Source organism: Protopterus annectens, chromosome 3.part0, assembly GCF_019279795.1.
Source record: "Protopterus annectens isolate FY-2018-M chromosome 3.part0, PAN1.0, whole genome shotgun sequence".
In the NCBI taxonomy this organism is placed as follows: Eukaryota; Metazoa; Chordata; order Ceratodontiformes; family Protopteridae; genus Protopterus; species Protopterus annectens.
This window is the reverse complement of record NC_056731.1, coordinates 1,773,928,673-1,773,947,846: the sequence shown is the minus strand read 5'-3', so window position 1 is coordinate 1,773,947,846 and position 19,174 is coordinate 1,773,928,673. Positions and strand designations below refer to the sequence as shown.

General features: G+C 46.6%; 1 protein-coding gene across 2 annotated transcripts in view; it reads right to left on the bottom strand.

The window, feature by feature from the left end:
• Positions 1-19,174, bottom strand: part of LOC122797053 (polyamine-modulated factor 1-binding protein 1-like) — a 2,450,839-nt gene that overhangs the window by 2,143,179 nt on the left and 288,486 nt on the right. For both annotated transcript variants that reach the window (XM_044065829.1, XM_044065830.1), the window contains exons 5-6: positions 3,588-3,746; positions 3,386-3,469 (exon numbers count right to left, since the gene is read on the bottom strand). In XM_044065829.1, the coding sequence (XP_043921764.1) occupies positions 3,386-3,469; positions 3,588-3,746 (243 nt within the window). The remainder of the gene's footprint in view (positions 1-3,385; positions 3,470-3,587; positions 3,747-19,174) is intronic.

Here is a 19,174-nt window from a genome sequence, read left to right as displayed (position 1 = left end):
GCAATCATTAGCATTTTATTTTCTTTATATATAAATTAAGAAACCAGTCATTTGTCTTTTAATTTCTTCTTTTCATTTACCTTCCATCCATTTTTCTCTGCTTGTCTGTTTAAGAAAAAAGGGACCAATCCCTATCTTATGTTTTTCTAATATTTTATTACTTTTTAGATATGACAATGCAGGGTCCAGATCTTCAAAGAGTTTAGTTTCATCTGAAAGAAAAATCTTTAATCTGGCAGGAAACAGTAGATGTACTTTTATTTGTTTTTTTCTTAAGTTCTCTAATGAAAGGAAGAAATAGTTTTTTTCTTTGATATTACTGCTGCATAATAGGGATTGTCAAAACAAATGTTACATCCATCTATTTTGAGGGGTTATTTAGCCCAGGCAGCCTTAGGAACAAGTTATTTACCTTGAGAAGAAAAACATTTAACAATAATAACCTTAGAGAAGTGTTGTCTTTAGATGCAGGAGTAACTAAGGATCTATGTGCTCTCTCTAGTCCGAATGAGAGTGCTTCTGGTAAGTCTAAAATTTTAGGAATCCAGGAAGATAAAAAATATTTATTTATTTATTTTTATTTTATTTTACATTTGTTGACCGGGCTAGTCCAACTGGATATATTTCCATTTTCAGCAGAGGCCCGGGGAGAAAAGCTCCACATATAGACAAAAGGAGATACATCATGAGGACAAATGACATAATACACATTATTACCTATATCTAAAAACAGGAAAAAAACAAGTGAAAGAACATGTAAAAGGAAATGTAATAAGTTAACCGAAAGAACAGCACTTAACTTTCTAGCGAATCTAAGTAACACAATGTTGAACATTCTAACATATTTTAATACCAAATAAATAATAAAAAAATAAATCATTTCAGCTTCAGTTCTTTCAGGTAATCCAAATAAACAGATGTTACTCCTGCAAAATCTGTTTTCAAGGTAATCAATTCTGGCTAGCAGAAGAGTATTTTGCTTTAACAGGAACTCAATAGTATTTTCATCCTCATTCAGTCTTCCTTCTATGTCATTTAAAGAATCTTCGATACCTGATATCTGGGTCTTTTGCAGCTGCAGAGCTTTGTTGATTTGTTCCATTTGCTTGGAACAATTCTGTTGAAAATCCTTAATTTTGGTGTCCAATTTTATCTGTCTTAAGTGATAATTCTTGAATTTTAGTTAGTACTGAATGAATCTCTTTTTTTAAGTACCAGCATCTTGTGAAGGTACCTTTGTATGACTCATTATAAGGTTGGATATAATAATGAATATTTCCCATGAAGAATTTGACAGGAAAATAATGGACTATATAAAAAAATCTTTGATAAAACTAATTCACTCAATTAAGTTGTTTAGAAATGTTTAGAAATATAATTTCCTGTCAGAAGTATATGTAGAAGCAGAGGAGGGGAAAAGTACTGTTACCCTATCCTGGTCATGCCCCTAAGACTTAATATTGTTGAATGTTTGATTTGTAGTTATTTTTTCCACATGACAAACTGTTTTTCATAATATTCAGCATTTTTTACTTGCACTTTTTTCTGAAACCAGATGTGCAGATCATCCGCTCCCATGATCTATTTGTCAATTCTTTCCTCACACAGTAAGAGCTGTACCCGGAGCAATCATTCCACTTAAGGTGAGAATCAATAAATGAGCTGTCATCCTGGCAGCCATTACAGCATTTAAGGATGTTGTATAACCTCACCCCCCGAGAGCGATGTGGACTCTTGATTAACTGCAGAGAGACCACAAATGCTCCTGATATGGGGTTGTGCCAGCTATATGACATGCCTCCGGAAGGGCAACTGCACTGGCATGAGCTGACCCATCCGTATCGCTCCCTCCTGTTCTTGGGAGATCAGCCTTCACCATTCTACTGGAGCATCAGGTCACCAAGGAGAAGCCCCAGAACCCTCCCTCACAGGTGAGCATGCTGAACTAAGCTTTCCATCCCTAGTCCACTCCTCCCCAGCTCTTCCAGCTTCTGAAGCTGTTATTCCAACTTGGGTTGTTTACATTTTTCTTTACGTATCATCACATTTTGTTAAACAAAATCCTTCTCAAACCCAGAGTAAGTGGAATAAAAATGCAACATTATAAACAAAGATGTGTGTTCTCTATTATGCATGTTTGTTATCTGAGCAATAGCAACAAGTCCAAAAATATGACAAGGGCTCATGACATAAATGCTTACAGCTACTGACTTATTGAGTTCCACCATTGTAATCATTGGAATGGCTATGAAATTCTCCACTTCCACACTGTGCAATACTGGTGAAGTCACCAAGACAATCCATTGCATAGGAAAGAGGCACATGTGCCTAGTGGTTACACCTGGGCATGTGTGCCAACTGCGCATATCCAGCAAATTAAATAAATACAAAAGAAGATGAACAGATGTACCCATAGGCATACTCAGTAAATTAAATAAATACAAAAACAAAAGATGGGCAGGTGTGCTAGTGGGTATACCCAGTAAGTTAAATAAATACAAAAGCAGGAGATGGGTAGGCATGACTTTGCACATACCCAGTAAATTAAATAAATACAAGCACAGAAGATGGTCAGGTGTGCCTGTGGACATGCCCAGTGAACTAAATAAATTCAAAATAAGAGGATAGGCAGATATGCCTAGTGGGCATACCTAGTGAATTAACTAAATTCAAAACCAGAAGACTGTCAGGTGTGCCATTGGGGATACCCAGTCAGTTAAACAAATACAAAAGCAGAAGAAGGGTGGATGGGCCTAGTGGGCACACTTAGTAAATAAATCCAAAACCAGATGATTTACCTAGTGTGGCAGATCACGTTGTAGTATACACATGCTGTGTGCTCAAGTTCTGCACTGTTCAAACATGAGTTGAATTTAGTTTCACAATCTCCATTCTTATCCAGGCTAGCCACCAGATGGCATGTTTACTGGCTCTACACGATGGTTCCTGTTGTTGCAACATTTCACCGCCCATGCACAAAATGGGGGGAAAAGGAGATTAATGCTAGTCCCAATTCTGTTTTTATGACTACAGTCATAAAGAAAAGTTTCTAATCACTTTCGTTGATTTGGTCAACTTCACTCTTACATTAAAAAGCTGACCTCTTCATACCACTGTCTTTGGCAACGCCAGAAGTTTTCTAAGAAATCAAGTTTTACTTTATAATTTAATTTGTTTTGGCAAACCATACGGTATAAAAGCTCATTGACCCAATAAAAACTCTCTAACTGAAGAATCTTCATTTTCAAAACTGTTCTATTTTAGCAAACTGAATATTTTTAAGAAAGTGTATCATTCTTTGTAAGTCTTACAAGCCATCTCATAACAAAATTAGATTAACATTTGTGAAACATCAATACAGTTTAATTAATGATAATGTACTTGCCTTTTCTTCAGCCACACTTATTTTGTCCTGGTAATCAATTTGAAGCATTTTCAGTTTATGAATTACTTCCTCTTTAGAATAAATCTGCAAGATCACAACAGCAGAAGACAAAATGAGGAAAACTTTTCTCTTGGCTAAGCACACAACTGTACAAAGGGGTTAAATAATAAGCCACGGCATGGAAACTTGAAATGGCATTCACCTCATTTGACAGCACATCTTGTTCGCTCTGAGCAGTTATATTCTGTGCCTCTATCCTGGCTTGTAATCGACCATTTTTTTCTACCTCCTCTTGGTATAAATTCTGAAGTTGTCCAATTCCATCTTTTTGCTCAGAGAGAGCCTTCTCCAGCTTCAATATCTTTTAACATAAAAAAATTAAAATATTTATTGTGACTGGATAAGATTAGCTTTGCAGTACACCTTCAGAAACATAAAATGTCTATCTTTGTATAATTTTATCTTACTTTTTACTCCCTCCTTGTCTGTGGTTCTGCAGTTAGAAGATTGAGTAACATAGCTATCTCCTGCAGAAAACCTAATAAGACACCTGCACCGTGCTGTAGTTTATCACAAATGAGACACAAATCCTTGAAACATTCATTTGAAATGAATGCTAACCAGGAATGGCAGAGAAGGATGGCAAGAATTCATACTTATCCTAGTGCTAAGTGTGTGCCTTCTGTGACAAAGGCTGTAAAGTTAATAAGAAAATACAGAAATCACATGCCACATTACCAATTAGACCACATATACTACAACCCTTTATATTACAATAAAAAGGTTGCTTATGGAGTAAAGGATAAGTCTGGGCAAGAAGGATAAAAAAATAATCAACTTACAATGCAAGTAATAGACATGAATTTATCATATCAGTTGTTTGGTGAGATGGCCATATGCTAAAGGTAATTGTTGAGCCTTCTTCGCGTATCCCAAGCTCCTAACAACTCTTGATATGTGTACCTCAGGAAGATGGTACACACATCACTGATAACATGTCGGACAGCTCAATAACACTTTCAGCTGTAACAAGACTATTAATGCTGAAATCTGGAAGAGGTTTTTACACTTCTTCCTTGAGATGCAGTGACCTAACAGTAGATAAGTGTTGGAGAGGGTGCAGGTAGTGCAGCCCTTAATATGCAAGATGTGGGGAAGTCATCCTGCCCCACGCCCCCAAAAGACAATTCAGGTTTAAATATTTTGTTTCAGCAAAAAAAGAGCTATAGCCATCTGGATTTTCTGTAGAAATCCTATACTCTGGCACACCTTTATGTGCCAGGCTAGGACGATGCTCAATGGTGCATCCACAGTCTGACTACTATGCACTGTGAAAGCACACCTAAAAGGCATAAGCAGCCCAGAATGCAAAATTAAATACTTGCTTGATATACAGGACAGTCCATCTGCTGATGTTGGATAGACAGGTTGTCCAGACAAAGAAGATGGCAAGCACCCACTGCAGAAGGCCTACTTGCACACCAACTCGTATATGACAATTGCATTATTTATTATGTCTGACAATGTGGGCTCTCTTTAACAGATAATAGTTGAGAAGAATCCAACTTACAGTATGGCAGTAGATGAGTGAGGTTTTAAAAACAGCTCTCCTGACTGTGAAACTGATAAAAATAGAAAACGCTGGTAAATTCATATAAAAAACAACAGGCTGTAGCACAAATGTCCATGACTCCCAGGAAAACTATTAAGAAGAGAAAACCTGAAGTTAAAGGAAAAAGGCAGAAAATATTTAAGCAAGCAGAGTTAAGATCAATGTGGAAAAGAAGAAGAAAAAGCTGTGGAAAATGCCAGAAGGAAATTTTTCATCTAATAACTACATAAATGAAAATCAACCAAATGCATGCAGATATTTTTAAAATTAGTGGAAGTGTACTAGATTATTTAGCCCCTAACAATAAGAAAATGAAAAAAATGGAAGAAACACCGGGCAGAAACACTTGGTTCAACACACAGAAATCCAATCTACAGAGAGAGTTAAGAGAAAAAATGCATTACTAGAAACTAATTATGCAGCACTAACCCAGAAACTTACTGAATTAGAAGACAAATCCTGTAGAACATAAAAAAATATGTTGAAATTCAAAGAAACAGTAAGGAGTTGTGATGCAGATATGAAATGGGATGAAGTAACAGCCAGAGAAATAGAAACAAACCCCGGGATTCATGAACCTTGCGCCAGGCGCACGCATAGCGTAGGCACTACAACGCCAGATATGGCCGAGCGATTCAGGTACGATCCAATTCCACGTGCACTACCGGCGTGCGCCTGAGTTGCGCCGCCTCCGGCATAGGTATGTTAACACCCCATGTGCGGTGTTGCACCATGCAAATGAAGGCATATAGCGATCCACGAAGTGGCGCAGGCGTAGCATAAGGGCACGGCAATGTAAACCAAAAAAAACGGTTTACATATACCCAAACATGACATAGGAGTAACGGAAGGCTGTCAACGTCAGGTATCATACTGTTGCAACATGCCAATGGCGAAAGACACCAAGAATGTCAAAAGAAAACATGCACAAAATGTAAATAATGACATAAATGGTATGTCCGCAGAAACCACAGCAGAACCCCAGGACATGTCCGGAAGGTGCTAAACAATGAAATAATATGACAATGTCATAAAAGAGCAGTATAATACACATCAGCTTCACAGCCACAATACACCATAGTATGCATGGAAAGCCACAACCACGGCGCAAGGGTTGCCAAGGAGTGGTGGCAGTGTTCGGCGCCGTAACTATGAATTAGTAGTCAATGCCATGCAAATGAGGCAGATAATACTGAATCGCAAAATCCCCGCCGGCGTAAGGCTGCACCAAACGGCACAGCGGTAATACACCGAGGAGTGGCCTAGAGCGAATACATGTCAACCGCAGAGGGGTGTGCCACTGTAGGAGGAAGCACATTGGAGCCCAGCAAACATGGGCTGTACAATGCACATCACAGCAGCAGGACCGGCGTGTGGGTAAATAGTTGAGCTGAGAGCACACAATGCGCGCAGAGATGCATGTGCACGAGGATGACTACGTTCCCCTAACCCAGTCATGTGACGGCCGCCCCGTCAACAACAACGGACACAGGAAGGTGATGCGGAGAATATGAGGAAATGCGGAAGCAGTGTAATTGGAGTCGTAATGAGCAATCAACACCAATCAACCCACGAAGGCCAATTGGCGGCAGCTGACAACTCTGCATGCAGAAACCCGCAAACCGGGATAGGGGAGGCATATGAATGCAAAGAAAGTAAGGGGGGTAGCAGAATGCAAAGAGTGAAGAACTGATACAGCACAGCCAAGTAGAGAGGTAGCATAACGGCGGCGGCAGACAAAATCCATGATATGCCATGTCCCAGAAACGACACATGACAGGGCTCTGCAGGATGCAATCCAGGAACTAGTATGCGCAACGTGCAGAAACAGTAAGGTAAGGTCTAAAGCTAAACCAATGCAGGCAAGTGTAATGCAACACCAAAGGCAACAGCGTTGCAGTGCCAACGGTAAAACACGGAAGATAATCCACAGATACGGCCGCACAGACACACCCTATGACATCACCGGGTGTACAGCACAACAGTATAAAGTGCGAATGCACACAAAACACAGCCGCGTATTCCCAAACGCCTCACTCTAGGTGTAAACACACGGGGAACTTTTAAAATGTATATGTTGGGTGCCGCCGTGGCCGTGATACATCAGCATGTGTCAGAGACAGACGGAGTTGCGGAGGAGGGTGCCGACAACTACCGTAGGCCTCAGAGGAGAAGGAGAGTGTTCAGACCAAGGGTAACCTACCAGGGGCTACAAGACCTGGAGATAGTAGAGCGCTACAGGGTGGACAGGGACACGTTACAGCAAATAGTGGAGCTGTGCCGGCCACGCCTGAGAACCAGAAACAACAGAGGGGAGCCCATCCCAGTGGACACAAAGGTATGTGTAAGCTTGCGAATACTGGCTACAGGTACCTTTCAAAGGCCAACCGGGGATATAATGGGCATCTCACAGGCATCAGCATCCAGGGTACTACACCAGTTTCTGGATGCCATGTTACGACATGCCCATGAGTATATATACTTCCCCAGATCTCAGGAGGAGTTGGCTAGCAATATGCCACTTCCACCGTGTGGCACAATACCTGGAGGTACTGGGTGCGATAGACTGTACGCACATACAAATCAAGTCACCACCTGGGGAGCAGGGTAGACGCTACATAAACCGCAAGGGATTCCCCTCCATCAATTGCCAGGTCATGTGCAATGCGCAGGGCATTATCATGGATGTGTGTGCTGGCAGCCCTGGAAGCTACCATGACTCCCATATCTGGCATGCCTCACAGCTGTATCAGGTATTCGCCAGGGGGGACATCACACAAGGCTACCTTGCTATGCACTGGAGCCGTGGATGATGACTCCCATCAGAAATGCACACACACACACATGCAAGAACGCCATGAGGCACACACACAAACCAGAATAATCATAGAGCGTGTGTTTGGGATGCTGAAATCACGGTTCCGGTGCTTGGATACATCCGGTGGAGCCCTGCAGTACTCTCCAGGCACATGTGCCCACATATTCATAGTATGTGCCATGCTACATAATATGATCCTTCGGAAACAGCTGCTGCAGGGACATAATGGTGAAGGGCCACAAAGCCCACCACAACTGCCAAGGCAAGCAGAGGCACAGAGGGTTCAGCGCCATGAACACACTGCCAGCCTCAGTAGGCAGATGGAGGCGTACCCAATATGCCTATGCCCTGGCAAAGAGGGAACGTATAGCACATACTCTGACAGCGTAGGCCCCATGGACTGACACCTCCCTACCTGCACACACAGTGAAATGGACGGCACACAAACATGGCCACCCGTAATGTGTACCGTATGGGTGGTCCCATGTGTGACTCCAACATAGGCAGCACCCAAACACTGCACACCCAACAGCTAGCGGAGCATGGAACGCCAACACCTTAACCGTACGCGGGTCCCACAGCAGACGGCGTTGCTGATGAAGTCTTCTGACGAAAGCGGAAATTAAATTGATTCTACGCTACTTGGTGGTCTAAGTCTCTTCACTAGTGCCATACACTGGCAGGACATAGAAATATATGTACACATACACATATATAAAGTACAACAGGTAAGACAGGGAATCAGAGGGATGCAAGGTGACAGAGAAGTAAGACGCGATATCTGTACATAGTAAACATAGTGAACGACAACCTGAGTATCTGGGAGGGTTGACAGAACAGGAAACGCCACCCATGGAAAGGTCAACCCACCTAAATGCATAATCGCGAGTCGGGATGATCGCCAGGCCACGGTACAGTAACAGTACATGTGCGGGTAATATTATGAGGATATGAGGGTGGAAGTAGACACCGCCGCCGGTGATGCGGGCCACGCAGGTACTGTGTGCAACCGTCCCTGTGACAGCCGCAGTATGTGTATGTGTGCGGTGAGGGTGTCGTGTGTTCCGCTGTGCGAGTGTAATGTGTGTGCCACTGTAAAATGTGTATGTTGGTGCCATGTGACAGGCGGAGTGGAACAACATGTGTAGGCATACAGTATAGGAACCACAGGCGTATGTACAGCAGTACCCCCAAAGTAGTACTGAGAGCCCCTCCCTGGCTAGGCACGTGGCGACGTAAAACGATGCAAAGTGAAAATGTCCCAGAATGTACCACAGGAATATAGCCAACATGAAATGTAAAGGACGTATGTACAAATCATGACCGTATGTATGACACCGATATGTTAATTGCAAAACGATACGTCAGCAACATTACACAGCAATAGTCATGTACCGCGGAAATACGCATGTGCTACCCCGGTACGGATCGTGGCTACGTATCGGCCCGTAAACACCGCTGTGTGTTCTACGAGTGTCAAACAAGCAATCGCCACCCGAATATGTGGCAACCAGTAGCATACAGGCCGTCCCTACAGGACCACAATGACTGTAAATATCCAGGACAAAATGCCAAGGGATAGTCGGCACGTACGAACAACCGCAGATATACTGCCGATGTGACGGAGGAATACATGCAGGAAGCAGACATGCAGGCGATACCGACACCAGACGACATCAACACAACCTACACTCCCAGAACAACAGACAGGTAACTGCCAGCTCCCCAGGCAGGGATGGAGCACACACACAAGCATACCGTGTATGTAGAAATGCAAGGCCCACAACCCGTACCAGTCACCCACAACCTCCAATATTCCTCATCGCACATATCAAAGGGATACAAGCCGCAATAGCAGCACAAACATACAGGCAGTCAATGACAGCGGCATAACCGCAACATCTCGCGTGGGAAACACTATCAGCAGCGGATGCATACCTGCATCCGTTGTTTAAAGGAATACAAGAGCTATGTTATACATCCGAATGCAAAACGCCATCGACAGACGCCGCCAGGACAGGGACACCCACATGTCGAACATAATACCATACCAAACACATACAATCCACGGCTAACACCACTGCGTAATGTACCTGACGCCACACATAGCGGCTGCAGTTACACAACATAACACAATACAGACCATCTCCACGAAGGTAGTGCAAATAACCAACGCCCAGGCGAGGAATGAACCATGCCCTAGTTATGACGCGTACTGTACGAATGGAGTAGATGCACAGGTGATATGCGCACAAGTACACACCGAGGAACAGCTATTGGTGTGATGAACCCACATGTCGCAGGTGATGACGGATATAAGGATGACTCCTAGGATATTCAAACCGTATGCTCATACCGAACCACAAATCAAAAACAGATCGAGTGAGAGACAACACAATAGCGAGACACGCAACGGAAAATGGAAGGAAACACAGTAAAGGTATGTAGAACCCACGATATGTACTGGTGTGTAACGCAGGATGTGTATGACGAAGCTGCACTGTATGTGAACGGTGTGTGTAAGTAAGGATACTTGTCCATAAAGCAGAGAGTGGTGAAAGGTGGTTATGTAGTGCTATCCCGCTGAGCATACCAACGACTGTGGACACCGTGTGCACAGCAGTGGGACATCATGTACACAGCCGTGATAACACAAGGGCTGCCACAGGGGGGCATAACACAGAACAATGCCACCCCCCCACGCCGATGCTGGCAGTGGATGTCCAACAAGGAAGTGCCACAGCAGGGGATAGGACATGTATGTATACTGTCACAGCACACATGTGTATGGGCACATGTCAATGTCATACGTAATGTGCGCACGACGTGCACGTATGCCTCGCAGTAGGGGCTTCTATGTTAAGTATGTGTAATGTAAAGCTGTCAAGGTGGATATGACAGACATCATACACAGTATCACAGGCATATCATGCATAATGGAGGTATGGTCCATTGGTATGTACACTAACAGGATACGTATGGCCTGTACATATGGGACAGAGTAGTAGCAGAATAGCCACCCGAAATGGAAGGAACACCAAGTAACCATGTCCAAACGATCTGTAGCAAGTGCAATGTGTGCAACAATGAAGTCCGGCAGGTCCATGTGTAAACACATGTGCAGTGTACACAGTAGTGTCACCTCCCCATGGTAGTGTCCACTGAACAGCAGAGGTGGATGTCAACTGCATGTCTACACAGTACTGCTGCTGTGGTGGTACCATGACTATGTGTCACCCTATCAGTAAGGGAGCTATCACATGAACAGTGCCACAGTGTGTCCCTGTGGGATGTGCACAGGACCTATGTTCCACAGCATGGTGTGCGTTGTGTTTGCGGAAGTAACACAGAAGCCCAGGCCATGCAATGTGGCATGTGTGCACATATGCAGGAGTGCTCCATTCACCCCGCCCACTGCAATTGCCATGTATGAGTACTACATGCATCAGTAATGCGGAGGACATGGCCCATGTCAGAGTAGATGACACCCCTGTGTATGTGGTATGCAGATGAGTACAGATGTGTTCCACGTCTGTCATCCACCTATGTAAACAGTCTGAGCCTGGTACACATCATGGCATGATAATGCCGTGCCATGTAAAGTCGTAGCCGTTGTGGAAGGTACACCACGAATGTGTTATTGTAACCCTGCCTGTGTGTAGATGTGTGTATAGCACAGGTACAATGGCTACCTATGTACCAGCAACACAGACAGTACAGATGTGTGGCCCTGCAGATGTGTACCCATGCCACAGTGGAATACGGCAACCACAGCACCATGTGGGGCATGTGTGTGTACAGCAACTATGTACAATGTGATATGCATGTATGGGGACAGTATCCATGTGATACCCAGTGGATGACTGTTGCTATGCAAAGGTGATGTGCATGCACCATGTGTGATGCATCCTGATGCAATGACACCCACACGATGTATCCGCCACACCGACACCTGTACGGTTGTTATCAGTATGAGCAGGTGGAGCTACAATGGTGCCAGGTATGTAGATGTGGGATATCTAGGCATGGACAGTACTCTGTGACAGCATGTTGTGTATGTAAGCAAATAGTGAACAGGAGGGGCCCCATGACGGAGGACTGTGTAATGCCACATGTACCTGACATGTAGTAGGTAGCATGATATGCTTGCACCACTGTGTGTCCTGTCCAGGAGTCATATAGCCTAACATCCTGAGACACAGGGTATGATGTGACGGTGGATGTGTACATTGCCAATACCAGAATGTGGAATGGTGCCGAAGGGCAATGTGGGGACAATGTCTGATCTGTTACCCTCTGTATCACACCAACCACCCATGCAATGGTATGACAGGTGGCCAGCATGTGTATGTGGTGTGCTGTGGCACACAGAAGCCCAACAAGGGTGCCAGTAAAGGCATGGAGGTCATCAATGAGTGTGTGAAGCACGTATGTGAGGACGTGCCCCAGTGCCATACTGAATGGTCCAGTCATGGGTGTACGAATGCAGTTCACACATGCAATGCAGTACCACCCATGTGTAGTGCGATAGATGCAATAGTGTGGCGGTCAAGGTACACAATGTCCAACAACAGGCTAGCAGTTACGTCAGTGGGCTGGTGTGGAGACACATACCAAACAGTTTGGCGGGACATAACAGCTAGGGAGATCGGAAGGTAACATTGGGACAGTGTCTTAGGACATAACGTGTGCATCGCAGTACCATGTATGTGTCCACAGGGACACTGCGATGTCCATGTATGGATTGCAACCCTGTAGTGAGTGAGAGTGTGTATTGTTGGTAGGTACACCATTGCCTGGCATGTTGCCAACATTATCCCAGTCAGCAATGCCTGGGTGACTGTTGTATGCGACATCCAATGTGGATGTAGCCAAACAACACAGACATACCACCACACTGCCTGAGGGCCCACACTGCAATGTGCGGCGGTCATGTGTAGGTAGCCAGCCTTGGAGCATGTGATGGACCACGAGGACCCACCATGGCTGTCAAGTGATGCACCCCACACATGTGAATATACCCACCGTGCAACAGCCTGCACATGTGCCCATACAGCAGATGTGCATGGAACATGACTACCACCGTGGTGTCTGTGAAAAGGCCGGTACCGCCATGTCTCTGTGTGGAATAGCATGGTCCCTACCATTGCGTACATGTTGCGGAAGTGCACTGTTATGTGTGTCAGCATAGTCACGTACACTGTCCATCTGCCGGGGTGCCATACCATTAACAACCCCCGTCAGCAGACGTCAGTAGTACCGGCTGTAGAGCACATGTACCATGTATGCTGCGATGGGTGTGTGTCCAGGGTGTGGCTAGCAGGGCCGTGAAGCATACATGTTCATCTACCAGAGGGGGGATATCCCCAGGTTTAACACAGCAGACACATGGAGGTATCGTGCATGCTGAGGGTAGTGTAGGTATGGTATGTGTTGTGTAATGTGTCACCCAGCTAGGTGGAGTGCATGGCCAAGCATGTGTGGGTACATGGGAGTCCATACTAGGGAAGTGTGGGTTGCTGTCAGCACATGGCAGTAGCAGCTGTCCAAGGTGCAATGTACAGTATGACAACACAGCCAGCATGTAACCTGTGGTGTACAGTGTAATCTCTGTTGCGTGTTACAATGTGTCTAGTGGTCACAAACATGGGTATCCGAACATGGAGCACCTACGATGCATTGTGTAAGGAAAATATACAGTATGTGTGCAAAACATTGTGTGATGTGGGATCCCCTCACCTGTGTGTTGCAGTCCAGGTATGTGCCTGGGAGGTATGATCCGTGTACAATCTGGACTTGCAGGTGTGCTGTGCAGAGCATGGAGGCAGGTCCCAGGCACCGCAGATAAATGTGAGGCATGCACTAGTGTGCGTGCCTTGCTTGTGTGCAGCACAGTGGAAGGTGCAAGCATTGTCCCACATTACCGCATGCCGTGCCTGCCTGTGACAGCCCTGCTGGAGACAGACATGTGACACCGCCGCAGAGGCAGCATAGCATGTGAAGATGTACATGTGGGCTCCACACCCTAGGCAGATGTCCGCAGGTCATGTGTGCCACAGTAGTGTGGTCGACCACGACTGTCATAATGGTCAGATACCACATGCCTGTATAAGTACAGTATGAGCATAGTCAACAGTCGCAGTGACAGAGTGGGCCATTGTACAGTATCCTTGTGTTCAGACCACTGCCTACTGTACACTTGGCTAGACACACACCCGGAGGGTGAATATACCTTTGAGCCATCACATGTCCCAGTCCACGTAGCCTGCACAATGCCATCACAGGGTGGACACAATAACGTGTGGTAAGACAGACATGTTGTACCAGGTGATGTGTCATGTGTGCATATGTTGAGTTGCACAGCCGTTCACACGTCCGCAACATATCAGTGCATGATGTATAGTGTAACATGATGTGTGGAACTGCACTGTGATCCACAACAGGGTCATCTGAGACAGGTGTGTTGTGAATGGTGTAACCCATGGTCACACGGGATATACACTGGTGCTGTTGGCTGTCATGCTGGGGGCCACCAGTGGTGCCTGCAGTGGTCATACAGACATACTGCACACAGTGTTCTGGCAGGAATGTCCATTGTTGTGGATGATGTGTTGCTACGTGAAGGTAGGTGTGTGTTGTGAATGTTACACATCCAGATGTGACCATCAGGCGCAGTCATGGTTGTCGACAGCATCACACACATCCACAGAGGTCAGAACCCCGTCCCCAGAATGGGTGTCAGCCGCCCTCGTACCGTGTGACGTATGTGCAGATGGCGGAACACCTCCAACTGGCTGGATAACAGTGTCAGCTAGGACGGCTATGTGATGGCTGGAATACACTGTGATAATGTACAATGCTGGTATCCCAATGAAGTACCTGGAATCACACACAGTACGCCATGGCCGGCATGTAAACCATGTACAACGACTGTGTGACAGACACAAACAATGCGTAGACATGTTGAACATGCACACATGAGAACACCAAATGAGGTATGTTGCACATATCGATGTACAACTGTCATCTATGGCCATAGCATGGATGCAGACGCATATGCCCCACAGCCAGTACCACGCCATGTAGGTAGGGGGGCATTGCACGTGTACATGTGACAGTTGCTGTACCGCCACACGTCCTGCATTGCCGTCATGTAGGGGTAGCAGTGGTACGTGACTGTTGGACATGCCTGTACATTTGACCATGTCCCACAGGATATGTGTTACGTGTGTACAACATGTGTTGTGCCGTCATCAAGCTGTGAAGTGTACGGCTGCCAGTGTACCTGTGTGACATGTTCTGCGATGGGTGCAAAGGCACGCAGTACTGCATTGCATGCCCACATGCCCCACACAGGTGCATAGCCTGAACATACAACACAAAGAGGGTGTTGGATGACAGCAACCCACAAGAGGAGATGGGTACGGGTGGCAACCCACTACCGCCTGTACGGGTACGGTGTGCATGTCTATGACACATTAGCACCCAAGAAGCTAGCAGTACAGCAGTACAGGGTGGCATGCATATATGTTCACCAATACCCCTGTGTGTCCCACCACTGGGCCGTGGACAGACAGACACCAACACAATGTGCAGATTAGATATGTGCACAGCACATCACCGCTGGCTACTGTAGAACAGGCTTACTGTGTAGACATGTGCACAGTAGGTCTGCGCCAGCCACAATCAAACACGTTATGTGCCGAACCACACCAATAGTTTAGCCCATGCCACAGACAGATGTGCACGCATCTGTGTATGTACGTCTGGGAATGTCCCCGGCCTAGCAGTATAGCTGTGTCAGTGTTGCGGACAACATACTGAATGTGTTGTATGTGTGAGGGGTGCGTCATACGTGTATGGTCAGATCGACGATACCATCAGTGCCCCTGCTATGTGAACATCCCTGTCCCCATACATGGATACCTATGCTGTGCCCAACACCACGTTCCCCGTGGGAGGTATGGCGCTGTGCGGTGCACCAGCTGACATGGGGTTGGCAGCAGGCACTGGATGTGGACATATGTGGTACCCATGTCAGGCCAGGCAACCATCCATGTGCACGGGATAGCAGTGTGTGGGCACATACAGCACTGTGTTGAACAATATCGCAGCACATAGCACCTGTCAGGGTTAATGTGTATGCATGGATGTGCGATACCTGCATGCACCAGACACACCCCCACCAAGCAGCGTGCAGCCTACCTTGCAGAAGGCCAGTGTCCACACCATGATGATAGACATGTGTAATGTCCATATACACATAGCAATGACATATGGAATGGACAGCCACCCTGCCAATATCAGTACCCCCAGGTGGGTCACATCCCAGTGCCATGTATGTGACATACCCTGCCATACCATGCAGCCCTGCCCAGCAAGGCTGCACGTGCTATCACAGTCCTACATGGTGCGATGGACAAAAGGCACTTTCACTATCAACCGTCCACAGCAGTAATGTGGCAGTGATGCACCCTGTGGTGTTACAGGTGCTGTGTGTTGCTGTGGACAACGTGCGTGCGCACATGCTATGCATGACCTTTCCTGCTAATGTCACATGGTTAAACATTGTCCCACGTGTATCACATGTGCAACACAGGTGAGCCGTGGCAGGTTGGCCAACACCCATACAGTGCTGTGTAGATGTACATGGCACAACACATGCATGTACAGGTGTCCATGTGTATGTGTGCAGTGCCACCGCTGACGTTCATAATGGCCACGTACGGGATGCCTAGTGACACATACACAGCATCCAGGTGAACAGTAGAACTGTTGTCACATGGGGACACGTGCCAACTGATATGGACACAGGTGCAGGCAGGTACACATGTCCACAGCAGGCGAACATCAACATGGTGCGTGTACAGTGTGATGAGGTGACACACAGATATGATATGAGACCCACTGCTTAATGGTGTGACGGAAACACGTCGGCTGTGTCACTGCCATGATGCATCGCAGAGATTACTGTGCAGATGTTGTACAGGTCATAGCAACGTATGTCCAGCAGTATGCCAGTACAGCAGTGTAAATGTGACCTGTCAACATCATTATGTCTTACAGATAATGCCACGTTCCCGGCTGCCTGCCTTCAGCCGACAGGAGGATGACGTGATTATACCGTTGCTCCACGACATACTATTCAGCCATGTGCCACTACAGGCACAGCAGCGTGATGACGTGTGGCAGGATTTGCGCAGGAGGGTGAACAACGTGGGTGGCAACAACCACACCTACCAGCAGATCCGCAGACACTGCACAGACCTAATTCGCCACGCAAAACAGCGTGCCGCCGCAATCGCCAGACAACAAGGTGGGACAGGTGGTGGGCCACCAACCCAGCCCCCACTCACACACACGGAGGAGCTCCTGGCCAGTCTGGGGACACCCAGGGAACAACATGCAGAAACACTCGCTGCCATCGTGGAGGTGGGTGTCACCCAACCAACGAGCCTGGAGCTGCCTGGTAAGTCAGTCTTGCATGTTTGTATGATAATTGACGTAGGTGTGGGTGTCATAGTACACCACATAATGTAGCAACACATGCCAGGTATATGGCCACACAAGCTGCATACTACAGTACGCTACGTTGTGTTTGCAGACATGTGCATAGCACATGCTAACACAGGTACATGATGTGACATGCACAGTGCTTACCGTGGCGATAGTAATGGATAATGTGTATACTGTTGTGTCGCCCCTATACAGGTACCTCTGGCGTGTCGCACGGACATGGGTCCGTCGCAGGTGAGACTGTTGCTAGTAATAGGCATGATACGGTGTATAGATATCCCCCATGTGTCCAGGTATGACATGCACACCTGGGTCTGCCCCAGTCACGGTATACAGGTTGCACCACCCGACACACATGCCACCCATGTACAGTAGATACAACCGTTAGTATAGACCGGCATGACACCACATAACCCATCGGTGTGATATGTGCAGTCAGCTATGCATACAATGGTGGAGGTGTTCCACAATGGCTGCATGTGTAGTATGCATCGGTATGCCTTTGCGGTACGCACACAGTACCACATAGTGAGCTGTGATCTGGCCAGCACAAAGGTGTTACCACTGTGACCTATGCCTCTGCATTGGGTGCACACGTTGTGACATGGCACATGACATGTCCCATGCACGTGGTGGTCTGTCCGCAACATTATCACACCATGACATGACCTACGCACGACATAGCAGACATCCACAATGTCTGCATAGCCGTCGGGAATGTGACACCTCAGACTAGTACGGGTGTATGTCACATGGGCCACCACAGGGATGTGTACACGATGCCCATCACACACAATGGTCCATGAACCAGTCAAACATGGCCATGGGTGATACCTACAGGCATGTTGCCACACAGTACATCCGCAGTGGGTAGTCACCGTTGCACCCTGTCCACACATAGTGCGGTCATAGCTGTAGTGGACCCCCTGGACATCTGATGTGGTACACCAGACAACTGAAATGCCTGTCTGCAGCCAATAGAGGTGCCACCAATGTCTACCATATACGTGCTGTGGAACAGCATGACTGTGTTGCAGACATGGCAATGCAATGCGTCCAGGTTACGATTCGCACAGAAACATACCTGCGTCTTGCTGCCATGCAGTGGCACAGTGCCCGTACCCCCCACTGTACAGATATGTACACAGCTCACACCAACCATACCTGCACAGACATCCTTGTTACACATGCATTCTATCTGTAGCCTGTACACAACACTGCACTGTGACATCCGTTATGATGTGGTGCATGTGGTGGGACACCATTGTCACATGTCCACATGTTACCGCACATGTTTGCGGTGTACATGACATAGTGGCGCCAGCCATGTCTACTGTTAACCCGCTCGTGGCCACACGGTGTATCACGGTGGTGCATGCAAACTACCATGAATGTGTGTACTGCAAGCATACTAAAAGACACCTGCTTGATGTAGTGTGCACCCCAGGGCAGTATGCATACTACCACTATTAATGTCTGGGCTGCATTCACTGGGCTGTGGTGTGGGAATGCTGCATGCCACCTGCAATATCACATGCATGTCTGCATGTGTGTGTGTCTGCGTGTGTATGTCAGCGTGTGTGTGTCCGCATGTGTGTCTGCTTGTGTGTGTGTGTCTGCGTGTGTGTAATGTAACTTACGGTATGTCTTTGTATTCACAGGTGCTGTAGGTGTGTTCCCCTCCTGCGGTCCATCTGATGCTAGTGTCCCCACAGATACTAGCGGTGATGACCATGTGCATGAGGCACAGGCAGGGTCGTCACGGGCAGAAGCTGTGACATTGGATAACATCCCACCTATGTCCCCATCATCTCCGCACACGGTTCAGATGCCAACACATACC